Raw genomic sequence first — 24,648 nt, 5'->3', positions numbered from 1 at the left:
CTCATTCCCCGACACTCCGTCTGCCACATCACCGCCCCCACCCCACATCTCCTTCTGCACTGCCAACACTAATCTGCCACATCACCCCTCACACCCACTCAAACCTCATCCTCATCTTACCTGCACTTACTCACCTCGCCAGTACTCATCCCACCACTACCACTCAACCCAATCCTCATACAATCTCATGGCTCTATCTCATACTCACCCTCTCGTGCATCTCTTTCACAGTCAGCCTCACTCAACCTGCCATTACCTGTGCTGCAGCCACAGGGCATGCATCACATATGTGCAGTCGGCAGCGTAAGGCAAATATGTTGTGAGCATGAAGGGGATGCACAAGGGTGTTTGAGGGTTTGTCATGGTTTTTACTTATATTTAATTTCTGATCAACTCACATTACATATTATATTGTCACCACTACTGCCACGTCTTTGCAAATCTTGTCTGATTTGTGCAATAATTCCCTTTCCTGAGGATCACTATGAAGACCCACAACTGATGCCACCCATTGTGTCACTGCAGAGTGGGTGTAGGTATATTTGCAGGGGTCTTTTGTGCAGACGACTGAGAGACGTCGGCGATGTCCCCGGTGGCACCCTGGAAGGATGCGGAGGAGAAGTTGTTGAGGGCAGTGGTGACTTTGACAGCGACAGGTAAGAAGATGGTGCTCGGGCCAGCTGGGAGCAGCTCGGCATGAAGGAGGCTGCAGATGTCCACGACTACATGTCGAGTGACTCTGAGGCTCCGTGTGCACTGCTGCTCAGAGAGGACCAGGAAGCCGAGCCTCGGTCTGTGGACCCTGTGGCGTGGGTAGTGCCTTCTGCGACGCATCTCTCTCTGTGGTTGCCCTCCCTCCTGCTGTGCAGGTGGATGTGTCACAGCACTCTGTTGTGGAGCTCCACGTGTCAGAGGTGGACGGCGTGGATGGCGAGGCTGGTGATGCTGTTCGCCCTCCGAGGAGGTCATGACTGCAGCTATGGCGGCCCCCATCTGGAAGTTGTACATCTGAGGGGGTCCGCAAGGTAGGTACATGTGTCTGGACACCGGGGTAAGTGTGCAAGTTGGTGAATTTTACTGTTAGGAGGAGGGTGGTGGAGCCAAACTTTGTCCAAAGTGACAGTGGCCTCCTGCAATGAGTGAGGGTCTCCCCCCCCCACCAGTCAAATGGACCTTTGCAGCTGCCACAGGCAACACGTCCATTTGAACTGGGAGTGTTTCCCCTAGTATGGGAAACAGTCCCAGTTGTTTGTAAAATCCCAACCCTCCTAAAATATCTTGTTAATCAGGTCTGTAAATGACCTGAAATACCAAAATAAATAGCTTAAGTGGCACCCCCGCCTGCTTTAATTGCCGGCGGGAGTCCCACATGTGGGGGCTGCGCGCGCATGTCAGCGCGTCGGTGGGAAACCCGGAAGTGGGCGGGTTGGAGCCAGGCTCCCGCCCCGCCCCGGGAATCCCCGATTTTCGTAGCCCCCCCACCAGGAACGCACCCGATTGCGGGTGCTGAAATAGAGCCCATAGACTTTAATCTATTCAATAGAGAGGCTATTTAATGCCGTTAACTATCAGCTAACTAAGGAGTCTAATCTTAAATTAATCTCACCAATTTATATCAATCTCAGACACACATCTCAATTTTAAATTTATAATCAGCAAACAGATAATACTGAATTGCTGAGACGTAACTGAACTGCCTTTATAATATATGTTCATTATTTTGTCAATTAGTCCTATCTGCTAATTATTTGGATAGTCAATGTTTAAGTGTTGCTACCTATGTTCCAAGGTTAACGAACAATTGTTAGCTCATGACTTTGTTGTTGGACTTCTTCTTTGATAACTGGCAAGAAAGGGTTAATTCATTTATTCAGCAGCTAGTGTGGAACCTGATGGGAGATTGGTGGTGTAAATGATAATATAATCTGAACTGGTTGAAAGTAAGACTGTTTGGCAAGCCAAATTTAGGCACCATTAACTCCTAGGTATAAACTGGGTGATTGAACGTAAGAAATAGGAGTAGGCCATACGGCCCCTCGAGCCTGCTCCGCCATTCAATAAGATCATGGCTGACCTTCGACCTCAACTCCATTTTCCCACCCGTTCCCTATATCCCTTGATTCCCCTAGAGTCCAAATATCTATCTATCTCAGCCTTGAATATACTCAACGACTCGGTATCCGCAGCAACTCTGGGGTAGAGAATTCCAAAGATTCACAACCCTCTGAAGAAATTCCTCCTCATCTCAGTCCTAAATGGCCGACCCCTTATCCTGCGACAACGCCCCCTAGTTCTAGACTCTCCAGCCAGAGGAAACAACCTCTCAGCTTCTACTCTGTCAAGCCCCCCTCAGAATCTTATTCACCTTTCATTCTTCTAAACTCCAAAGAGTATGGGTCCATTCTACTCAATCTCTCCTCATAGGACAACCCCCTCATCCCAGGAATCAATCTAGTGAACCTTTGTTGCACTGCCTCTAAGGCAAGTATATCCTTCCTTAGATAAGGAAACCGTAACTGTACACAGTATTCCAGGTGAGGTCTCACCAAAGTCCTGCACAATTGTAGCAAGACTGCCTTACTCTTGTACTCCAACCCCCTTGCAATAAAGGCCAACATGCCATTTGCCTTCCTAATTGCTTGATGTACCTGAATGCTAACTTTTTGTGTTTCTTGTACGAGGACACCCAAATCTCTCTGAACACCAACATTTAATAGTTTCTCACCATTTAAAAAAATTCTGTTTTTCTATTCTTCCTACCAAAATGAATAACCTCACATTTCCCCACATTATACTACAACTGCCACCTTCTTGCCCACTCACTTAACCTGTCTATATCCCTTTGCAGACTCTTTGTCCTCCTCACAGCTTACTTTCCCACTTAGCTTTGTATCATCAGCAAACTTCCATTCATTATACTCGGTCCCTTCATCTAAGTCATGAACATAGATTGTAAATAGCTGAGGCCCAGGCACTGATCCTTGCGGCACCCCACTAGTTACAGCCTGCCAACCTGAAAATAACCCGTTTATCCCTACTCTCTGTTTTCTGTCTGTTAACCAATCCTCTATCCATGCTAATATATTACCCCTAACCCCATGAGCCTTTATCTTGTGTAACATCCTTTTATGTGGCACCTTATTGAATGCCTTTTGAAAATCCAAATATACGACATCCACTGGTTCTCCTTTATCTACCCTGCTAGTTACATCCTCAAAAAACTCTAATAGATTTGTCAAACACGATTTCCCTTTCATAAAACCATGTTGATTCTGCCTAATCATATTATGATTTTCTAAGTTCCCTGTTACCACTTCCTTAATAATGGATTCCAGCATTTTCCCGACGACTGATGTCAGCTAACTGGCCTGTAGTTCTCTGTTTTCTCTCTCCCTCCTTTCTTGAATAGCGGGGTTATATTTGCTACCTTCCAATCCACTTCAAATTGAACCCCGGATGGTTCCCTGATGAGGAGTTAAGGTGAATTGGTTAAACATTCGTCTGGTGCCCTTGAAAATCCTTGTCAGGGTATCGATCCCAGTGTTCTTACAATACAAAGTTGCACACCTTAAGTACGGCAGTCACATACCTGTGAGGGTCTTCAGTTTCTTAATAGCTGGTTCTTCCAACTGAAAAATCTCATTCCTTACGAGAGATTCAAAGGTTTTGTAGTTGACAAACCCAGGCAGCTCCCTTCCACGATAAGAATCTTCATATTCTCGAATTTCATCACGCAGGTAGTCCCGGACTGTTAGTGAAAACAAACGAAGGGAGATAGCTTCGTAAAACTCCAGGTGCCTTTTTAAAAAAAAACTGGTTTGATGCCATATTGACTTAGCTCAACTTACTTTCAGTTGGAAAACCGCAGAAAAGAGAAAAGGAACTTGCATTTATATAAGCAACTTTCATATCCTTAGGATATCCCAAGGCATTTCACAATGAATGAATGACTTTCCAAGTCTAGTCACTGTTGTTACGCAATTTGTGCACAGCAAACAGCAATGAGATAAATAACCAAATAATCTGTTTTGGTGGTGTTGAGTGAGGGATATGCGTTGGGGTGTCGCAAGGATCAGTGCTTGGGCCTCAGCTATTTACAATCTATATCAATGACTTAGATGAAGGGACCCAGTGTAATGTATCTAAGTTTGCTGACGATACAAAGCTAGGTGGGAAAGTAAGCTGTGAGGAGGACGCAAAGAGGCTGCAAAGGGATATGGACAGGTTAAGTGAGTGGGCAAAAAGGTGGCAGAATAATGTGGGGAAATGTGAGGTTGCTCACTGGCACTTAATCGAATAATGCCATGGGATCATTTACATCCACCTGAACAGTAGATAGGGCCTTGATTTATCATCTCACCCAGCAGACAGCTCCTTCGACAGTGCAGCACTCCCCCAGTACTGCACTGAACTGTCAGCCTAGATTGTGTGCTCAAGCTTTGGAGTGGGACTTGAACCCATGACCTTCTGACTCAGATGGGACAGCATTATCACTGAGCCTCGCTGATGTCACAATGAACCCTCAGACAGAAATTCTGGGACTTGGTTCACTGACAAACTACTGCATGTAAGAAAATAATTTTCACTGTTATTTGTTACTTGATGCCTTTGGGCAATATTCTTCATTAAGTGATGCCAGCGGGATAGAAACTATTGCTTGCTTAACTCACAAAATTCAATCTTCAGCCTGCAAGACTACTCACTGTCGAGCTACCAATGGTGCCTCAACCAGTGGCCCAGTTCAAAAATGACAAGCATAACCCAACTGAGTTAAGGTAACTCAAATGATTCATACTCACAGTTTGATAGACTCTTGTCCAGAAATGAATTCCATTCTTCAAATTCCTTTCGTACTTTGGTGAAGTACCTCTCCTCCTTTCTGGAGTTCTGAGGCTCTTCCCCTGAAGTCAATTTTTTTGCGTGACTACAGAATTTGTTGATTACCTGTGATCAAATCAAAGATGTTAGAAAATTACCGTCATGAGAACACAGGAAAGCATTAAAGAAGAAAGGGCCATTTTCCCATAAAGCTTTGTTCCTTCCATGGACCATGTATAATTTACTCTATCCAACCATTAAATCTCCCAAGGAAAGCTTCTTCAAAGTATCTCCTCCCCCACAGAAGGTAAATCAGGCAGAATCCTATCCAATCTTACATCCCATTTCATATGTTCCTAAAGCTCTCCACCACTGGGGTTTTCCTCGTGTCATGTCTGGGTCTGTTGTAGACTAATTGATAGAGATTGATTGCTATGATTAGTCAACAGCTCCATTAACGTTGTATCATGCAATTGCCAGGATGGTAGTAAGCAATTAAGATGGACCTTGGACTTTTTTTTCATCTAGCATTTCCTATGTTCCCATTGTTTTAGCAACTTAGTAACCATATAGGATTTGATCATTGTTATCCAAACTTATAGTTAGAACCCACAATCTTGTTGCTAACCAGAGGCTCTCTTATTGGGTTGAATTTCTGTTGGGCCAGGAGTTGTGGGGGGGGGGGGTCCGGGGCGCGGGGGTTCTCCCGATCAGACCTCGTATCTTTAGCAGAAGATCCCATGGAAAACCCGGCGAAACAACCATTTATACCATTTCTCCAGGATTTCCACGGATCTTCCATTGAAGTTGTGGCAGACGATTGGGAGAACCCTTGCAGAATCGAACCCCAACATGTCTGATTTCTTTGGGTTCATTTGGTAAAAATGTATCAAAGTGACCAAATACCAAGTCCACATTTAGTTCAAGATTGAATCACAGAAATTACGCCCATTTGGCCCATCGTGCCAACCAGCTCAACCGGAGCTATCTGCTCTAATTCCATTTCCCTGCCCTTTCCCCATGTCCTTTTGATGTTCTTCCTTTTCAAATGTTTATTCAATTGCCTTTTAAATAACGTTGGTCTACCTCAATAGCCTCTTACGGTAAGGCATTCCATATTCTAATGACCTTCTGTATGAAAAAAATCTTCTAACTTCCTCCTTTGTATGGCTATGATGTTGGTATACTCAGGGTAGTGAAAGTTTTCATCCCTTCCTTCTTGGTTGTCTATGGTTACTATCAAACCGACAATGCCAGGTTAGTTTTGGAAATAGCTTACACAGACTATGCATGTTGTTGCACCTTAGAATGTATACTACATTTGAATCTATCTTCAAAAAAAATCATTACTATATGAAAGGGGAAGTTAAAAGAACTTTTTTCACACGGAAGGTTATCAGAATATGGAATGCTTACAGATTACAGCTGGTCCATGTGATCTCCTGGACTGGTTTTGATAGCCTGAGGAGGCCGGAGAGAACTTTTCCAGATCATATTTTTCCCTTTTAGGCCCTGGATTTTTCTCTGCTTTTTTCTGCCTCTCTAAGGAGATGACATGGCTGTGGAGGAGGAGGGGGTGGGGTGGAGAGGAGGGGGGAGTAGGAAGAGTCTAGACATGATGCTCCAGCCATCATGAGTGTGGGGCAGGCTTGGGGCAATTGGTCTTTTCCTGCCCGTCATTTTCATATGCTTGTATGTAATTTCAGTGCATTGGCCTCGATTTTCCAAACGGCTTTAGTTTAAAACCAGCGTTTATAATTAATGGTATTAACCGATGTATTATAAAATGACGCAAATTGGAAAATCATGGCTAGTTAAGGCAGAGAAAGGAACAATCTGCAGTTCAGTTCCAGCAAATCATTCTCAGGCTGAGGTTTCTGCTGTGCATTCCCCAGGCAGCGATTTTCCTGTCCAATGAAGTGATTTTGTGGGCGGGGGGAGGGTGGCAGAATTACAGGCTGATGAGTCAAACCCTGATCTCAGCTCAGGAGCCCATTTTCTTTTTGATGGAGTCAGTTGTCTGTGGTCTATTTTAAGTCAGGCCCTGATGTGAGATGAATTGAAGTGGACACTTCTCGGGGGTGAAATTACAATGAATTGGGAGCCCGATTTATATCCCGCTCAGTTTTCTTTTCCATTGAAGTCAGCTTGTACCAGCTTCAGCCACCCACGAAGGGTTAATGTTAAATAAAATGGAATATAAATGAAGTAATTAAATAGAGATGCCCGTACATCGATCAGAAATGCCACCTTCTCTTTGTCTGAGATTGGGACTCCATTGCTGTATCTTTTCAGACTTTGGGTGGTTTCGTTCAGCTTGGCTGCAATGTCCTTTTGCAACTTTGGCAGCGATTTCTTGAAAAGACAGATCATGAGAACAACATTTTTAGTGACGGGTAAAAGGTGATTAAGCATGCAATCCTGCTAATTTCTGATGAGAGCTTAACCCCATCGACCCTCCTTCCCAGCATAGCCCTCAAACCCTTGTCTCTGAAGAAAGAACTTGCATCTATATTGCACCTTTAATGACTTCAGGACATCCCAAACTGCTTTTACGGCCAATGACGTACTTTTGAAGTGTAGTCACTGTTTCAACGTAGGGAAACGCGGCAGCCAATTTGTGCACAGCAAGGTCCCACAAACAGCAACGATAATGATCAGATAATCTGTTTTTGGTGATGTTGGTTGAGGGATAAATATTGGCCAGGACACTGGAGAGAACTCCCTTGCTCTTCTTCAAAATAGTGCCATGGAATCTTTTATGCCCATCTAAAAGGGCAGATGGGGCCTCGGTTTAACATCTCATCTGAAAGACGGCACCTCCGACAGCACAACACACCCCTCAATACTGCACTGGAGTATCAGCCTAGATTTTGTGCTTAAGTCTCTAGAGTGGGATTTGAACCCACAACCTTCTGGCTTAGAGGTATGAGTGCTACCCAATGAGCCACAGCTGACCCTTTATACTGTGATTCGATGGCCTTCCCTAGTAACTTGTTCCACAACTCATAGTTGGGTGAACAAAGTCCATTCTTACTCCTAAACGCCCTCATTTTTAACTTGTGTTCCCTCATAGTCAAATAATATTAACTCAGGAGATAGATTTTGTCAATTAATGCTCCCAGCAGAAAGCTTTCCATGATCGGATGTATTCCGGGAACTCAGGCCCGGAGGTCAGATCTCCCAATATACAAAAAATCCCGTGGAATTCCCAAAACGTCCTTGAATCACGATGAAACCTTGCAGTGGGAGTGCTGACTCATAATATTTACCTCCAGATCCCTGGGTAATGATCCTGAATTAGTTTAGAATGTGGCCTTGATCATGGCAATCCTGATTATCAAAGAAAATACAGATCATTTTACAAAATAAAACTTACATTGATGTGATTCACAAGTTCCGTTGTGAGCCTGACAGCTAAACATGGAATGCTGGCCTTCCCTTCATCCAGAAGCGGCCTAAATATCAAAAATTTAAAACAAAAATGCAGGTCAGAATTGATATATTGTGAGATAATAGCAAATTGCTTAGCTTATGAAACATAATTTTTTAATATTGCTTACAGGTAATTAAAAATAATAAATTGATGTTAATGAGACAGGGAGTTGGGGCAATGGTCGGGTCAGGGGTAGGCAGAGCGAAGGCTGCTGAAAATAATTTAGATTAGTCAGGGGGCCAGTAGTTAGGCATTAAGCAGGCAGCAAGAAGCCTGTGTGGTTGCAGTAATAAAGAGCTGTGTGCCAAAATCTGCTGGGGCCCGGCATGGGACTTTAACCTCGATGCACAGTTTGAAAAAGGGTGTGGTTCTGAAGAAAGGAGGTCCGGCAACCTTTTTTGGGGGGGGGGGGGGGCGGGGGACGGAAGAGGATGGAGCCAGCAGAGCCGAGTGCCGATTTTGCCGAGTGACGTTCCATGTGCTTGCCCTCTTCCCATATCTCTTTATCCACCTTATTTCCAGCCACCTATCTAATCTAATCAAGGCGTCAGCCTCAGAGGCAGAAGGTCATGAGTTTAAGGCCCACTCCAGAGTCTTGAGCTCACTCCAGTGCAGTACAGAGGGAGTGCTGCGCTGTCGGAGGTGCTGCATTTTAGATGAGACGTTAAACCGAGTTTGCCCTCTCGGGTGGATGTAAAAGATCCCAAGGTACTATTTGAAGAGGAGCCGGGGAGATCTCCCCAGTCTCCTGGCCAACATTTCTATCTCAACCAACACTAAAAACAGATGACTGAGACATTTATTTCATTGTTGTCTGTGGGACCTTGTTGTGTGCAAAGTGGCTGCTGTGTTTCCTATGTTACAACACTGACTACACTTCAAAAAGTACTTAATTGGCTATAATGCACTTTGGGACGTCCTGGGGCTGTGAAAGCCGGCACTTTGGGAGAACCTTTACCACACGGACTGCAGCGGTTCAAGAAGGCGGCTCACCACCACCTTCTCAAGGGCAATTAGGGATGGGCAATAAATGCCGGCCTCGCCAGCGACGCCCACATCCCATGAACGAATAAAAAAAAAGTATTTCTTTTATTTGTAAAAGTTAACATGGTCTCTGCTTCTATCACTAACTCCGGTAGCGCATTCCAAAATCTGTGTAAAAAAAAAAGCTTCTCTTGCTCTCTGTCCTAAATCTCTTCTATCTAAGATATGATGATGGGCTTTTCTGCATTGCATGTACTTTTAAACAAATTAAGAAGGTTTACCAGAAAGTTTTCAATGCTTTGTCAGTAACTTTCTCCCTTTTTTTTAAATTGGGGCTGCACATGCTATGAACCATCCCTGGACAAGAAGGCAGCTAGATGCCTTACTTTTAGGCTTCTGGAAGTGCTGCTCTCAAACCAGTTCCAAGGAGGCTCCTTGCATGACAGTTGTTCTAGGAACGATTCTTCCTCTGATTTTAGCGTCCTCTCTTTATGGGGGAAACAGCCGGCTTCTATTTGGTGCTTGCCCACAGATTGGGAACTCACCATCGCGGGGGATCGTAGATGTAACGTTATCACTCCATGGCGCCAGCTAATGATAATTCAACATGCTGTGCCACTATGCCATTTGAAAGACATGGTTTGCATAGGAAACATGTTGGAGAACAGTGGAATCCACCAGTGAGGAAAACCTCTAACTCCTCAGTGAGATATATAAACGTGTTGACTTTATGAATGAGCACACTCAGTGTGTTGCCCACCTTTCCCAGAGTAGTCCCTACCTTTTTCTGCCCATTAAAATTGATAGATGGAAAAGCATATTGTGGTACTTTTTCTGTTGTGGCTCCATTTGAGTTTTCATTCCGTTGATATGCCTATGCCACACACCATACTTGGATGGTGCCAGCAACTTTTGACCAGACCTCTGCCAAAGTCAACTTTAAACCAAATGATGAGACTGTCCAGTTTGAATGGGTGCCAACTGTACACCAGCTGCCACCTCTCTAGAGATGCATGGCTGCTATCTTGGGAAAGTCTCCTTCAGCATGGACTGAAGTCAACTGCCATGGGTATTAATTACCACAGAGTGATTCCCTCCGTAAACCTTTACCTTTCTCTCCTCCTTTAAGACGCCCCTTAAAACCTACATCTTTGACCAAGCTTTTGGTCACCTGTCCTGGTATCTCCTTATTTGTCTCGGTGTCAAATTTTGTTTGATAATCCCTCCTGTGAATCGCCTTGGGATGTTTTACTACGTTAAAGGTGCTATATAAATGCAAGATGCTGTTGTTGTTGTATGGAGCCAGAGAGGAGAGCAGGGTAGTACAAACAAGATTGTCATCCTATGAACTTCAATTTTGTATTAAAATAAATCACAGTTTGACAGAAATCAAAAAATAGTTTCCTAGGATTGGTCTGACTAATATGAATCATTTTGAAATGCAGATGACTATGGCTCATAAGCATAGGAAAAGGTCAGAGTGGCAATAGTTCCATAGTCCAATCCATGACGCACATTGATGGCCACATTTATCACATGTTCATTAATGTCAATTTGTCAACTGTTGGTTGACTATCAGTGATGACACTTTTCTTCTGCTCTTAGGACTTGTTTCGAAGTATGCGACTGCCACACTTCACCAATGAGAGACTCAGATCTTTGGCTAAATTTCTGGATGAGTAACATATCCCTTAAGTCACTTTAGGTTATTCTTAATAAATTTCCTCAAATGTTCATATTGGCTTAGTATGACTAAATCCTAACCTGTTAATATGCTTCCAGTCTTGAACTATTCCACACTTTTGACCTCAAAAATCATTGAATATTTCAATGTTTTTAGAGCAATATATGTAGTGGAACCAAACTTGCCTTGTGTAGTATTCTGATATTAATGAGATTAAAAAAAAAGTTTAACACGTGAAAATTGCATGTAAAATATAAAATCATAGCAAGGAAGTGTGAAAAGGACTGTAAGTAAATAGAGGGACAAAAGTTGAAGAGTTAGAAAGGAAAACAGGAGGAAATTAATTTGAAGAAAGTCTTCACACTTTACTTAAAATGTTCATGATCTTCAAAAAACGCCTTCTCTCTCATGATTGCATCATCCAGTGTCAATTGGTCATTGATGTCCTTTTGGCCACGGCACTTGACAATCATATAACCTTTCCTTAGCTCCACTACTATGTTCCGTATAATGTCAACCACATTAGCCTCTGTTCCTTTATCAACCAGGTCAGGTTTCGTTAAAATGCCTAAGATTTAAAATAAAGACAGAATAAAGTCACTGTGCTGTGTCATTCCTTTTTAAACAATTGAAGACTACACATTTCTCTGTTCTCAAGGAAAGGCAATGGAATTGACCTGCTGCTGATGAAGTCTCAAGATCGGCTTTGAGGAGAAGGGGGGGAAATGGATAAAAACACAAAGAAGGTGGAACTCGCTACCACAAGGAATAGTTGCTGCGAATTGCACAGATGCATTTAAGGGGAAGCTAGATAAACACGTGAGGGAGAAACGAATAGAAGGTTATGCTGATTGGGTGAGAATAGGGGTGGGAGGCAGCTCATATGGAGCATAAACATCAGCATAGACCTGTTGGGCCGAATGGCCTGTTTCTGTGCTGGCCATGAACACAACCTGGACCTTTTGGTGGGCCCTACAATTGTCAATTGGTTAGCAGGTACACCTAGGGCTGAATTTTCCTTGTACTGGTGGGACAGGACTTCTGCCTACCCCTCCACACCTGCTGAAACCCTGACCCGTTTCCCTGGGATGGGGGTTATTTGTTCTGCAGGGCAGGCTCCCAGTGCTGTCTCCGCCATTAAGAGTGAGCCTAATGGTGCGAGGGTGCAACGTTCTGGTGGGACTGCCGCTACAATATCATAAGAGGCAGCCAGGCACTTAAAGGGGTTGGAGAGTCCTGAAGAGGAGAATTGAAAACTCATTTCCATGCCTAAAAAGGTGCCACCCATGCACTAGGTCCTTAAGGCGGCCCGGGGCCTGGGAACTCTGACATTCAGAGCCCCCTGTCCCCAGGCCAGTTCCTCCTTTATGTCGACGGCCTTGTAGGGGGTGGACAGAGATTCTGCTCCCTGAAGACCATCCAGGAAACCTCAACATTAGGCTGGCACCGGGTCACACTGGTTCTCGGCCGAGCTTCCGACGATTGTCAGGGCCGTTGTGTTTTAACCTAATCACTCTCACGTGTCCCTAGTCAGCCACTGCACGATCAGAGATTAGAAATAAAACATGAGGAAAGTCACAGGTTCAAGAAAAAAATTCTTCTCCTTTGGCACACCCAATTGGCACAGCAACATGCTGCTTCAATGTGTTACCTTTCTGTACAACTCATCCCACCACCTGAGACAAGCACATATTACCGGACGGTCATATCTAACAGTCTTCCAGAGCAAACACGTTAACAAAAGTAAGTGCGGCTGTGTCACAAGATATGGATGAAGAAGCCATTCAGGCCATCTTAACTCACTCATGCAGAAAGAACCTACAGTCCCCGCACCGCTGCAGCAAAGCATTTATTACTCAACTCCTCCAAAAAGGAGCTGGATAAATATCAGGTGGGGAATAGAACTGGAGACACTCATGTACTGCGCGGGACATGGTGCTCATGTACTGCGCGGGACATGGTGCTCATGTACTGCGCGGGACATGGTGCTCATGTACTGCGCGGGACATGGTGCTCATGTACTGCATGATCATGATGCTCATATACTGCACGGGACATGATGGTCATATACTGCACGGGACATGATGCTCATATACTACACGGGACATGATGGTCATATACTGCATGATCATGATGCTCATATACTGCACAGGACATGATGCTCATATACTGCATGATCATGATGCTCATGTACTGCGTGGGACATGATGGTCATATACTGCGTGGGACATGATGGTCATATACTGCATGATCATGATGGTCATATACTGCACAGGACATGATGGTCATATACTGCATGATCATGATGGTCATATACTGCACGGGACATGGTGATCATATACTGCACAGGACATGATGGTCATATACTGCACGAGACATGGTGGTCATATACTGCATGATCATGATGCTCATATACTGCACGGGACATGGTGGTCATATACTGCATGATCATGATGCTCATATACTGCACGGGACATGGTGATCATATACTGCACAGGACATGATGGTCATATACTGCACGGGACATGATGGTCATATACTGCATGCTCATGATGCTCATATACTGCATGGGACATGGTGGTCATATACTGCACGGGACATGGTGGTCATATACTGCATGATCATGATGCTCATATACTGCACGGGACATGGTGGTCATATACTGCATGAGACATGATGGTCATATACTGCACAGGACATGGTGGTCATATACTGCACGAGACATGATGGTCATATACTGCACAGGACATGGTGGTCATATACTGCACGGGACATGGTGGTCATATACTGCACGAGACATGATGTTCATATACTGCACAGGACATGGTGGTCATATACTGCACGGGACATGGTGGTCATATACTGCATGATCATGATGCTCATATACTGCACGGGACATGATGGTCATATACTGCACGGGACATGATGCTCATATACTGCATGGGACATGGTGGTCATATACTGCATGATCATGATGCTCATATACTGCACGGGACATGATGGTCATATACTGCACGGGACATGATGGTCATATACTGCATGATCATGATGCTCATATACTGCACGGGACATGATGGTCATATACTGCATGATCATGATGCTCATATACTGCACGGGACATGATGCTCATATACTGCACGGGACATGATGCTCATATACTGCACAGGACATGATGCTCATATACTGCGTGGGACATGATGCTCATGCACTACATGGGACATGATGGTCATATACTTCATGTTCATGATGTTCATATACTGCATGATCATGATGCTCATGTAATGCGCGGGACATGATGGTCATATACTTCATGTTCATGATGTTCATATACTGCATGATCATGATGGTCATATACTGCACGGGACATGATGGTCATATACTTCATGTTCATGATGCTCATATACTGCATGATCATGATGGTCATATACTGCACGGGACATGATGGTCATATACTTCATGATCATGATGCTCATATACTGCACGGGACTAGAACTAGGGGGCATAATCTTAGAATTAGGGGCTGCTCTTTCAAAACTGAGATGAGGAGAAACTTCTTCACTCAGAGGGTAGTAGGTCTGTGGAATTTGCTGCCCCAGGAAGCTGTGGAAGCTACATCATTAAATAAATTTAAAACAGAAATAGACAGTTTCCTAGAAGTAAAGGGAATTAGGGGTTACGGGGAGCGGGCAGGAAATTGGACATGAATTTAGATTTGAGATTAGGATCAGATCAGCCATGATCTTATTGAATGGCGGAGCAGGCTCGAGGGGCCGATTGGCCTACTTCTGCTCCTATTTCTTATATTCTTATGGGACATGATGCTCATATACTGCACGGGACACGATGGTCATATACTGCATGATCATGATGCTCATATACTGCACGGGACATGATGCTCATATACTGCACGGGACATGATGGTCATATACTGCACGAGACATGATGCTCATATACTGCGCGGGACATGATGCTCATATACTGCACGGGACATGGTGGTCATATACTGCATGATCATGATGCTCATGTACTGCACGGGACATGATGGTCATATACTGCACGGGACATGATGGTCATATACTGCACGGGACATGGTGGTCATATACTGCATGATCATGATGCTCATATACTGCACGGGACATGATGGTCATATACTGCACGGGACATGGTGGTCATATACTGCATGATCATGATGCTCATATACTGCACGGGACATGATGGTCATATACTGCACGGGACATGGTGGTCATATACTGCATGATCATGATGCTCATGCACTACACGGGACATGATTGTTTGACAATGAACATTCTTCCCGCAGCATTTCTGGGTCTTCTTTTTGCACAAATAAAGGTTAAGATTTTTCCCTTTAGTGGGACGCCTCTTAGTTTCTTTCTCCTTAGTTGATATATAATTACCCAGAGTTCTCTCTCCAGAAGGGTCCACTTCCTGGGCCATTTTCAGAGCTTCTGTGGTTGCTATGTCAACGTTGCAAGGCACAACTACAAGGTTAATTGTTTCTTGTCTCAGAATAAATGACTTAATGAGTTTCTTAATCTGAAATAAAACACAGATCACATGGCTGCAGAATCAAAGAAAGGTTGGTGACAACATATTCAGTGATAACCAAACCCACATACAAGCGCAATGGACAACAAAGCAACTGTAACTTTCTTTTTGCGGAGAATACGGTTCACTGTTCAGAAAAGTAAGCCCAGGAGCATTTCAATGCTATTTTGAAGTATTTGTAGAGATAATGTAACTATTCTTGTAAATTGCTTTGGTCTGGAAAATTGGTGCTGTATTTGCTAGTGAGTCTCAGTAAATGTGAAGCATTTATATAGATGCCTTTCACAAGCTCAAGATGTCCCACTGAAGTACTTTTGAAGTGTGGTCACTGTTGTAATGTTGGAAATGCGGCAGCCAATTTGCGCACGGCAAGGTCCCACAAACAGCAATGTGATAATGACCAGGTAATCTGTTTTAGTGGTCAAATGTAAGGAGTCTTACAACACCAGGTTATAGTCCAACAGCTTTATTTGAAATCACAAGCTTTCAGAGGCTTCCTCCTTCGTCAGGTGATGAAGGAGGAAGCCTCCGAAAGCTTGTGATTTCAAATAAAACTGTTGGACTATAACCTGGTGTTGTAAGACTCCTTACATTTGTCCACCCCAGTCCATCACCGGCATCTCCACATCATGCTTTAGTGGTGTTATTTGACAGACACATATTGGTCAGAACACCGGGGAGAACTCTCCTGCTCTACTTTGAAATAGCGCCATGTGATCTTTTACATCTCACCCGCAAGATGGCATCTCCAGAAATGCAACGCTCCCTCAGTACTGCACTGGAGTGTCAGCCCAGACTTTGAGCTTCAGTCTCTGCACTGAAGAGATGTGGTGGGCTTTATTTTCTTACTGCATCAGCCAACAAGCATTCGGAATGAGACTCGGTTATTTTAGATTAAAAATGTCACCTATTTTGATACATCTCACTCCGAAAAATAAACGTAGCTCCACATATTTAAAAGGCTTTGCCACCAGTCTCACTTTTCTTGATCGTAAATCTCACTTGGCCGATGTCGACCATGTTGCAGTATTAAGGTCTGTGCCACCAATAGAGTTAAGAGACCCTCAAACCAACAATATGTTAGGGCTGTCCCTGGATTTTTAAGCCATGTCATGATTCCTTCCCTAATGGACCAGTCGTTTTTTTTTACAACAATCCGACAGCTTCACAGTCACTTTTACTGATACTAGCTTTTTATTTATATAAACGGAATTGAAATTCTCAAGATGCCATGTTGGGATTTGAACTCACATTCTCAAGATTATTAGTCCAGGCCTCTGGATTACTAGCCCCTGTAAGATAGCCACTGCAATAATATACCCCCCACACTGTAAAACAGTGTGGGGGAAATCCCAAGTATTCTTACAATAAATCGATACTTGATGTCGTCTGTATTATTGTCTGATGTATTTTTTTTAAAGAATATTCAATAACTGCCACCTCAATGGAAAGCTATCTATATAGATATAGATATCTATATAGATATAGACAGCTTTTTGCCAACCCAAGGTATTAAGGGATATGGGCCAAAGGCAGGTATATGGAGTTAGATCACAGATCACACGGCGGAGCGGGCTCGAGGGGCTGAATGGCCTACTCCTGTTCCTATGTTCCTAAATGTAATTCAATAAACAGAAACCTTGTGACTGCAGCTAATTCATTTCTCCTCCTTTCTATGTTTTATTGGGGTTAATTTTTCTATCTGATTCACAAATGGCAGGTATTTGTACCTTCAAAATAAATGATAGTAATTTGTGGTTGAGATTGTCCTTGGGACGTTTTCCTATGTCAAAGGCACTTTATAAATGCAAGTTGTTGATGTAAAATATTTCGGGGGAAAAATTGGATAGGGGCCATTTTTGGGTGTAGGTAGCGTGATGTGCTATTACCCCACGCCCAATGGCCCCTGTGCAGGCAGGACGCAAGTTTCAACCCACCCGAGGACTTACCTGGCCTTGCATGTGGAATCAATGCAATTCACACTTTCCACCACCAGTGAGCTCATTCTCTTAAAGGTAGCTGGTACCTGTTATTTGCTGAAAATAACAGTCTACTGTCTGCACGGAGTCTGAACGGAGATCAGACATCGCACACGTAAAACACAGCTGCAGGTCCCATCCCTATGTTTACACACTGATGAGTTATGTTAAAACATTGAACAAAGGTTGCGCACTACTAAATCCCACATCCTCCAATCTGCACACCAAACCCCACCAATCTGCCGATCTGAGTTGGTACCAGGCCTGTGAGAGTGCATGCACCAAGGTTCTCTGCTGATGCACTAGAGACCTTGGTGCAAGAGGTGGACAGAAGGAGGGACATCCTATATCCGCGGGGGGTGGTGGGGGGCAAGAGGCCCTCCAGACATATACTCAAAAGGCAATGGGAGGCAGCGGGGGACGAAGTCAATGCCAGGCGCACAGCATCACGAACATGGATGCAGTGCAGGAAGAAGTTCAATGCTTTGACATGAGTGGTCAAGGTGAGTGACTGTCAAGTGGTGTCTCCTACCAACTGCACCACGCACTACACCCCCCATCACCCACATACCAATAAACTCTTTCCATCAGTACTCAACTCTTCCAATCAGATGCTTCCTCTCACCTTTACACATTACCACTGTTGCAAGCCACTCACAGGCCACACACATTGGCAGCTATCCAAAGGCACATCACCCAGACACACGTCCCGTTTTCTTGCAGGAGAAGGTGGCACATATCAAGAGGCAGCGGCATTTAGCCCATCGAGCCTGTTCCGCCATTCAATGACATCATGGTGGACCCATGACCTAACTTCATATACCTGCCTTAGCCCCATATCCCTTAATACCCTTTGTTCACAGAAATCTATCAATCTCAGATTTAACATTCACAAGTGAGCCAGCATCAACTGTAGAAGAGCGTTCCAATCTTCTTCCACCCTTTGCGTATAGAAGCATTTCCTAACTTCACTCCTGCACATCCTGGCTCTAAGTGTTAGGCTATGTCCCCGCGTCCTCGTATTCAAATGTAGGAGGCCTCCAAACACAGTTACAAATGTCTCAGCAGCCAGAAGCAATATTCCAGCCACTAACCTGTAAATCCTGCATGGGCCCTTTACATAGTGCTGGTGGGGGTTCCTCCAGGCACTCTAAGACACGTTCAGATGGTTGGGGTTAAGACTGTGCATTGAGTTGAGCGTTAAGTCCCAAAATGGTGTCTAACAATTTAAATCAGCGTTGCACATTGATTGAAGCCATTTTCTCCCTACTTTACATGATTCCAGCATTCGTTATCTGCACCTGCGCTAACTCCTATACCAAGGTGGCGTCTGGCGCACGTCACGCTGGAAATATGCGTGCGCATCCAAGACGCCATCCTGGATGTCGGAGAGGCTGTGTAGCGCCGAAACAACGGGCGTTACACAGCCCAATTTAGCGCCCTTCATGTTTAGCAAATCAAAAAGAGGACATGTTAACCGAGCTCTTTGTACCTGATCTCCGATATTAATTGGCTGGTTGCCAACTGCTACTCTGGCGATTCCTGGCAAGTCTATGAGAGTCAGATCAGGGACATTGGTGGATTCAATTTGGAGACTGATTAATTCATGGCTGATTCCCACTCCTTGTCCCGCAATTGTGTTCTGGGCTGGAAAGACATCAGTAACGGGATTAGACACAATGATCAGACACACTAACTTGGGTACTGAATCGTTGGTACAACTTAAAAAGGGAAGCAGGCCCGAATATATTGTGCATGATGCTCATTACAATATCTTCCTCAGCTATTTACACCTAGCTGATGCCTTGAACTCATCCTCTGCCAATCACCCAACTGGTCGCCTCTACTGATGTCACTAAGAATTGACAGGATCTATCAGGAAATATGGAATAGATATGTGCGGGACTACACTTCAATACATAATTTGGTAGCTGAGATGTTAAATTCATCCAAAGCCCAAATGTTTGTTACGGACCTCAAGTGTCTCAGTCATAAGTGGTTTTGATGTCACAAGATGTTGGTTAGGCCTCAGTTAGAAAACTGTGTCCAGTTTTGGTCTCCTCCCCTGGTAGGTGATATTGAGGCTTTGGAAAAGGTGCAGAGGAGGGCCACTAGACTAATTCCCAGTTTGAAGCATCCTGGTTGTCAAGATAGGCTCAAAGTACTGGGACTCTACACTTTAGAGAAGCGTAGACTTAGGGGATGATTTGATCGAAGTTTATAAGATGAAGGGTATAGATTGTGTTTGTGTAGATAGCTTGTTTCAACAAAATTAGATTAGGGAGGACGAAGGGTCACAATTTCAAGTTATATAAAGCTAGAACTAGGTTGGATATTAGGAGGTGGTTCTTTTCCCAGAGAATAGTGGACCTGTGGAACAGGCTGCCGGCTCGTGCGCTGGACACCTATTCGTGAATTCCTTCAAGCAAGAGCAGGACCTGTTTCTGGCTGGGGTGGAGAGCACCTCGTACACAAGGTAGGTAATGTAATACATAGAATTATCAGGGACAGAGTGATCTCCTGGACTAAGGGGGTTGGAGAGGAATTTCCCAGATTCTTTTTCCCAAATTGGCCTGGGTTTTCACCTCACCCAGGAGATCACATGGTTTCGGGTGGGGTGGATAGTGTATATATTGTGATGCACAAAGCATCACAATTGTGTGGGACAGGCTGGATGAAACAGGAGGTTTTTTCCTGTCTGTAATTCATATCTCTGTGGGTCATAAGATAGGTTTGGATCAACAAAGCCCTCGTCTGGTTGATCCCATTCTTTCAGGATCTCCACCATCTGGTGGCTGTTTAAAATACAAGAAATCTGTATACCTTATTTTCTGTCTGCATTCTTTCTTAAACAGCATCATTGACTATAATTATGGAAAGGCCACTTGAATTGGGAATTGGCAGTTGTAGGATGCACTTGATAAAAGGGCTCATGTCTCAAAAGGGACAAATATATCAAGACGTAATGTAATATTTTTTCTCTTGAAACAAAAGATGTTATTGAAACCAGAGAGGAAACATGCTTCTCGTGCAAGTAGATGTTGGCCTCTTAATCAAAATGGTGGCTTTGTCATCCATTAATTACACTTTTGAATATAATTTATATGCCAAATTTAGGAAGATTGATAAAATGCCACTTTGGAGCATAAACACTAGATCAGCATCTGGGGCTTATTTGGCACATGAAATTGTTAATGAGCTTCCTCAAACTAATCCTCACTGTGCTACAGTAGGTTAAGTCTCAAACTATTCAACATGGAGATCCATCATTAATCCACAATACATATCTTATATACCAATGCTTACTAGACAAAACACTCTTTGGACAAACCTTTGTGAATTTCTTGTTCCACCTCAGCTGCATTTTTGAGTTCCTTTGAATAACTCATGTAGCTTATTCTCCCCTTCCAAACATTCTCTTTGTTGATTTGTTTGAGCTTCAGTTCCAGTGGGCATCTTGTCACAATACCTGTCACACAGTAAAACAATGCTGATGGCTAAAAAGAAACTGAGCAACTCGGATCAACACGTGGATGTGGGTCTGCTTATTTTTGAGAGACACGGTTAGAACAAACCAGTGCAATAAACAACAGTCTATAGAATATAATCTTCCTCTCTAGGCATCGGAGTTTTATCTTAAATTGACTGTAGAGCTAGAGTTGGCACCTTTTGAACCTGTTCCAAGTAATGAGGATGATAGTAAATAATGGAGCTGTCCTTTAATTGGGGTTTTTACAGAAATATTTTTGTAAATAATTGAGTAAATAGCTGCCAGTAACTCATCTAACAGTGTGAGCACATTGCACGCTTAACCAATCTTTATTATTTATAGCAGTTATCTCCATAAATACATTCTCCAGTAATAGTACATTCTTTTAAAGGAGGATAGTGGACAGAGGGTTCTGGTAAGTACTTCCCCTCCCACCTATAGAATGTCAAAAGCTTGGGGAATTGAGTGAAGTTACAGAAGGAATCCTAACTTTACGTATTGATTCTCCTTCAGGATTCTTGTCTGAAAGACCACTGCCCAGAACATAAGGGGGTAGAAATCCATCTTGGACAGTAACAGAGAGGGCTGCATCGCACGGGGCACCTGTTGTATCTCATTGAAGTCAATGGGACCGAATGTGGGGCGGGGCACATAGCGGGCGGGGCGCAGAGCGGGTGGGGCGCAGAGCGGGAGGCCCATGTGATACTGCCTGAGACAAATTTCTACCCCAAGGATATTTAAGGAAAGGTAACTTTTCTCACATATCAACCCCACCTACTTGCCTTCTCACCATTTCCACCAATTCTTTCTCTCTCCAGAAACACATCCACCTGCCTCTTGAACGTATTTATACTGGCTGCAGCAAAAGACCTTCCCTGGTAACCATTCTACAAGTCTGTTACCCTTTGGGTGAAAACGATTCACCCAACTTAGATTCGTATTCCTAACTTCTTAATTTTTAAATGTGTTGGGTATTTGAACCAGTCAGCAGAGTGAATAATTTCCTTGGATCAGTTTTTTGTGATCTTGAACAATTAGATGGGAAGATGAACAGTCAATGGTTGTTATGGAGTTTAATGGTATCATAGGACAGACGGCTGGATGGATGGATGGATATACAGACGAGCTGGTTCCGACGTTCTCTTACCGCTCCCTCTGGGAAGTGACACCCCGGACAGTGCCTCCAGGACGGAGCTCTTCCCGGAACTCTGGTCTCCGATCACAGCGATGGCCGGCAGCCCCAGATCCTTATGCACACCAAATGCTCTCAGCGAGTCAATGAGATCAATGCAAGGTCGTACCTTCTGTTCATAGTGATTGTACATTATGGGGGTATCCATTTTCTGAGGGGGAAAGAAAGAGAGAACATCAAACAAATAAATACAATACCTTTTGTTAAAGTAACATTTCAACAGGGTTCCCAGGCTAGGAATAGAAATAGCATTTCTGCTCTTTCATGAACACTATGACCGGGACTGCAGTGCTGCAAAGCACACCACCTGATATTTCTCTTCAAGCTCACCCAGTATCTGTCTAGGGATTGCCATGATGGCCTGAGACCACCCCAATGACTTTTTCTGCTCCTAAGGACAAACAGTACAAGCCCCTTTCCCTTTATACATGGTGATCTGCAACAATAAAAATCTATTATCCCATTGTAAAACTAACCACAGTGCTGCGGTAACTGAAGCCTAGATATTACTGTTGGCGACATTAAGAAATGTCCGCCATCTCAGGTGGATGTAAAAGATCCCATGGGCACTAATCGAAGAAGAGCAGGTGGGTTCTCCCTGGTGTCCTGGCCAATATTTTCCCCTCAGCCCACTATCATTAAAACAGATTATCTGGTCATTTATCTCATTGCTGTTTGTGGGATCTTGCTGTGTGCAAATTGGTTGCCAAGTTTCCTACGTTACAACAGTGACTACACTTCAAAAAGTACTTAATTGGCTGTAAAGCACTTTGGGATATCCTGAAAGGCACTATATAAATGCAAGTTCTTTCTTTCATTTACTTTCTTATGCCCACTTGGGCGAGGTACCGTGGAACATACCCTAGTGCGAGTCAACGCCTTCGAGAGAGGAAGGGAGAAAAGTGGGGTGGGGGAGGGGGAAGACTCAACGTTACTTTTACAAAGCAAAGTCACTTGCCTTAACTGAAATACTTTTCTGTTCCCTCTTTTGATTGTGGGTTTCCGTCACGCCAAATGCGGACATCCAGATCTCCTTATTACAGCCAGGCCCCTTGGAGTTAGCCACACCTCCGTTACTGATCGGCACCTCACTCAGACTGTTGGTTGCTTCAGCTGGTACCAACTGCGGCTGAATTGTACTATTTGTCTGCACCAAATATGCAAGCGCCTTTCCTTCCTGATGATGGGGGGGGGTGGGGGGGGGGGGATAAAAAGTGATTTTGTAGCTCCACATAAACAGTAATCAACTCTGAGAGGTCATCAAGCAAAACCCCAGCCCAAATTTCCACTATTTTGGTCTGACCTGCTGTTTTCCACGGATATCTTCAAACTCCTACCCCACCCACCCCTGTACCCAGTAGCACAAGAACCATTAGGGCAACTTTTCATGTTCCTGTCCCTGAACGTATTGGATCATCTGGGCACAGCGTATTGAGGAACATGCGGTGTCAAAGATTTAATGGAAATCAGGTGGACTCCTGTACGGCCATTGCTGCAGGAACTTAGAAAATCTGGCCCAGTACTGTGTCCCGCAGGGTACCCGACCGTCTCAGGCTACAACTTAGCCCTGTAACCTCCAACCCCAATCAGATATTTATCCAGCTCCTTGTTTTTTTCAGGAATGGCATCGAGCTCTTTTGCTGGAAGTCTGTCGTACATATCCACTATTCTGTGGGGTGGGTTGGGGGGGGCGGGTGGGGGATATTCTTGTAATGTTTAGTCTTACCAGAGGCTTGTTAACTTTATATCTGTCTTCTCTAGCCCTGTGTTCCCAGTCTAGAAATCCTTCATGTGTTACATTTGCCCCACAGCCATAGTGAGTACATGACTTTGCGCATTGGATAAATGTAATGCATGTCGGAATTTCTGTCCATATGTCCAATAGCTGGCTTGCATCCCCATCATCATCATCATCATCATCATCCCCATCATCATCATCATCATCATCATCATCATCATCATCCCCATCATCATCATCATCACATCACAACCAACACTCCACATCATCATCAACAACCACACACAAACATCAATCACACACCCACAACACACCCAACATCAACACCCACACAACCATCCATCATCATCATCCATCATCATCACCCATCAACATCACATCAACACACATCACCATCATCACCATCACACATCCATCAACATCCCCACATCATCACACATCAAATCATCACATCATCATCACACATCACATCATCACACAACATCCATCATCCCCAACACACATCAACCATCATCACCCACATCATCATCACACACATCACCATCAATCATCATCCCCATCATCATCATCATCAACATCACAACCACCATCATCCCCATCATCATCACATCACATCATCATCATCATCATCACCATCATCATCATCAACATCCATCATCATCCAACATCATCTCATCCCTCAACATCATCACATCATCCCATCACATCAACCTCACATCATCACATCCATCATCCCCATCATCATCATCACATCATCATCA

General features: G+C 44.0%; 1 protein-coding gene across 2 annotated transcripts in view; it reads right to left on the bottom strand.

The window, feature by feature from the left end:
- LOC137327470 (interferon-induced GTP-binding protein Mx3-like) overlaps window positions 1-24,648 on the bottom strand; it is a 42,713-nt gene that overhangs the window by 8,493 nt on the left and 9,572 nt on the right. Inside the window, exons 2-11 of one of the 2 annotated variants that reach the window (XM_067993323.1) lie at window positions 23,108-23,326; window positions 22,105-22,300; window positions 20,799-20,936; window positions 18,960-19,114; window positions 15,338-15,476; window positions 11,292-11,490; window positions 8,198-8,276; window positions 7,051-7,173; window positions 4,800-4,944; window positions 3,590-3,748 (exon numbers count right to left, since the gene is read on the bottom strand). In XM_067993323.1, the coding sequence (XP_067849424.1) occupies window positions 3,590-3,748; window positions 4,800-4,944; window positions 7,051-7,173; window positions 8,198-8,276; window positions 11,292-11,490; window positions 15,338-15,476; window positions 18,960-19,114; window positions 20,799-20,936; window positions 22,105-22,300; window positions 23,108-23,326 (1,552 nt within the window). The remainder of the gene's footprint in view (window positions 1-3,589; window positions 3,749-4,799; window positions 4,945-7,050; window positions 7,174-8,197; window positions 8,277-11,291; window positions 11,491-15,337; window positions 15,477-18,959; window positions 19,115-20,798; window positions 20,937-22,104; window positions 22,301-23,107; window positions 23,327-24,648) is intronic. The other variant, XM_067993324.1, reaches the window with a different exon arrangement.

This window comes from Heptranchias perlo, chromosome 11, assembly GCF_035084215.1.
Source record: "Heptranchias perlo isolate sHepPer1 chromosome 11, sHepPer1.hap1, whole genome shotgun sequence".
NCBI classification, from domain to species: domain Eukaryota; kingdom Metazoa; phylum Chordata; class Chondrichthyes; order Hexanchiformes; family Hexanchidae; genus Heptranchias; species Heptranchias perlo.
The sequence above is the reverse complement of the archived record's forward strand: the minus strand, read 5'-3'. Positions and strand labels throughout refer to the sequence as shown.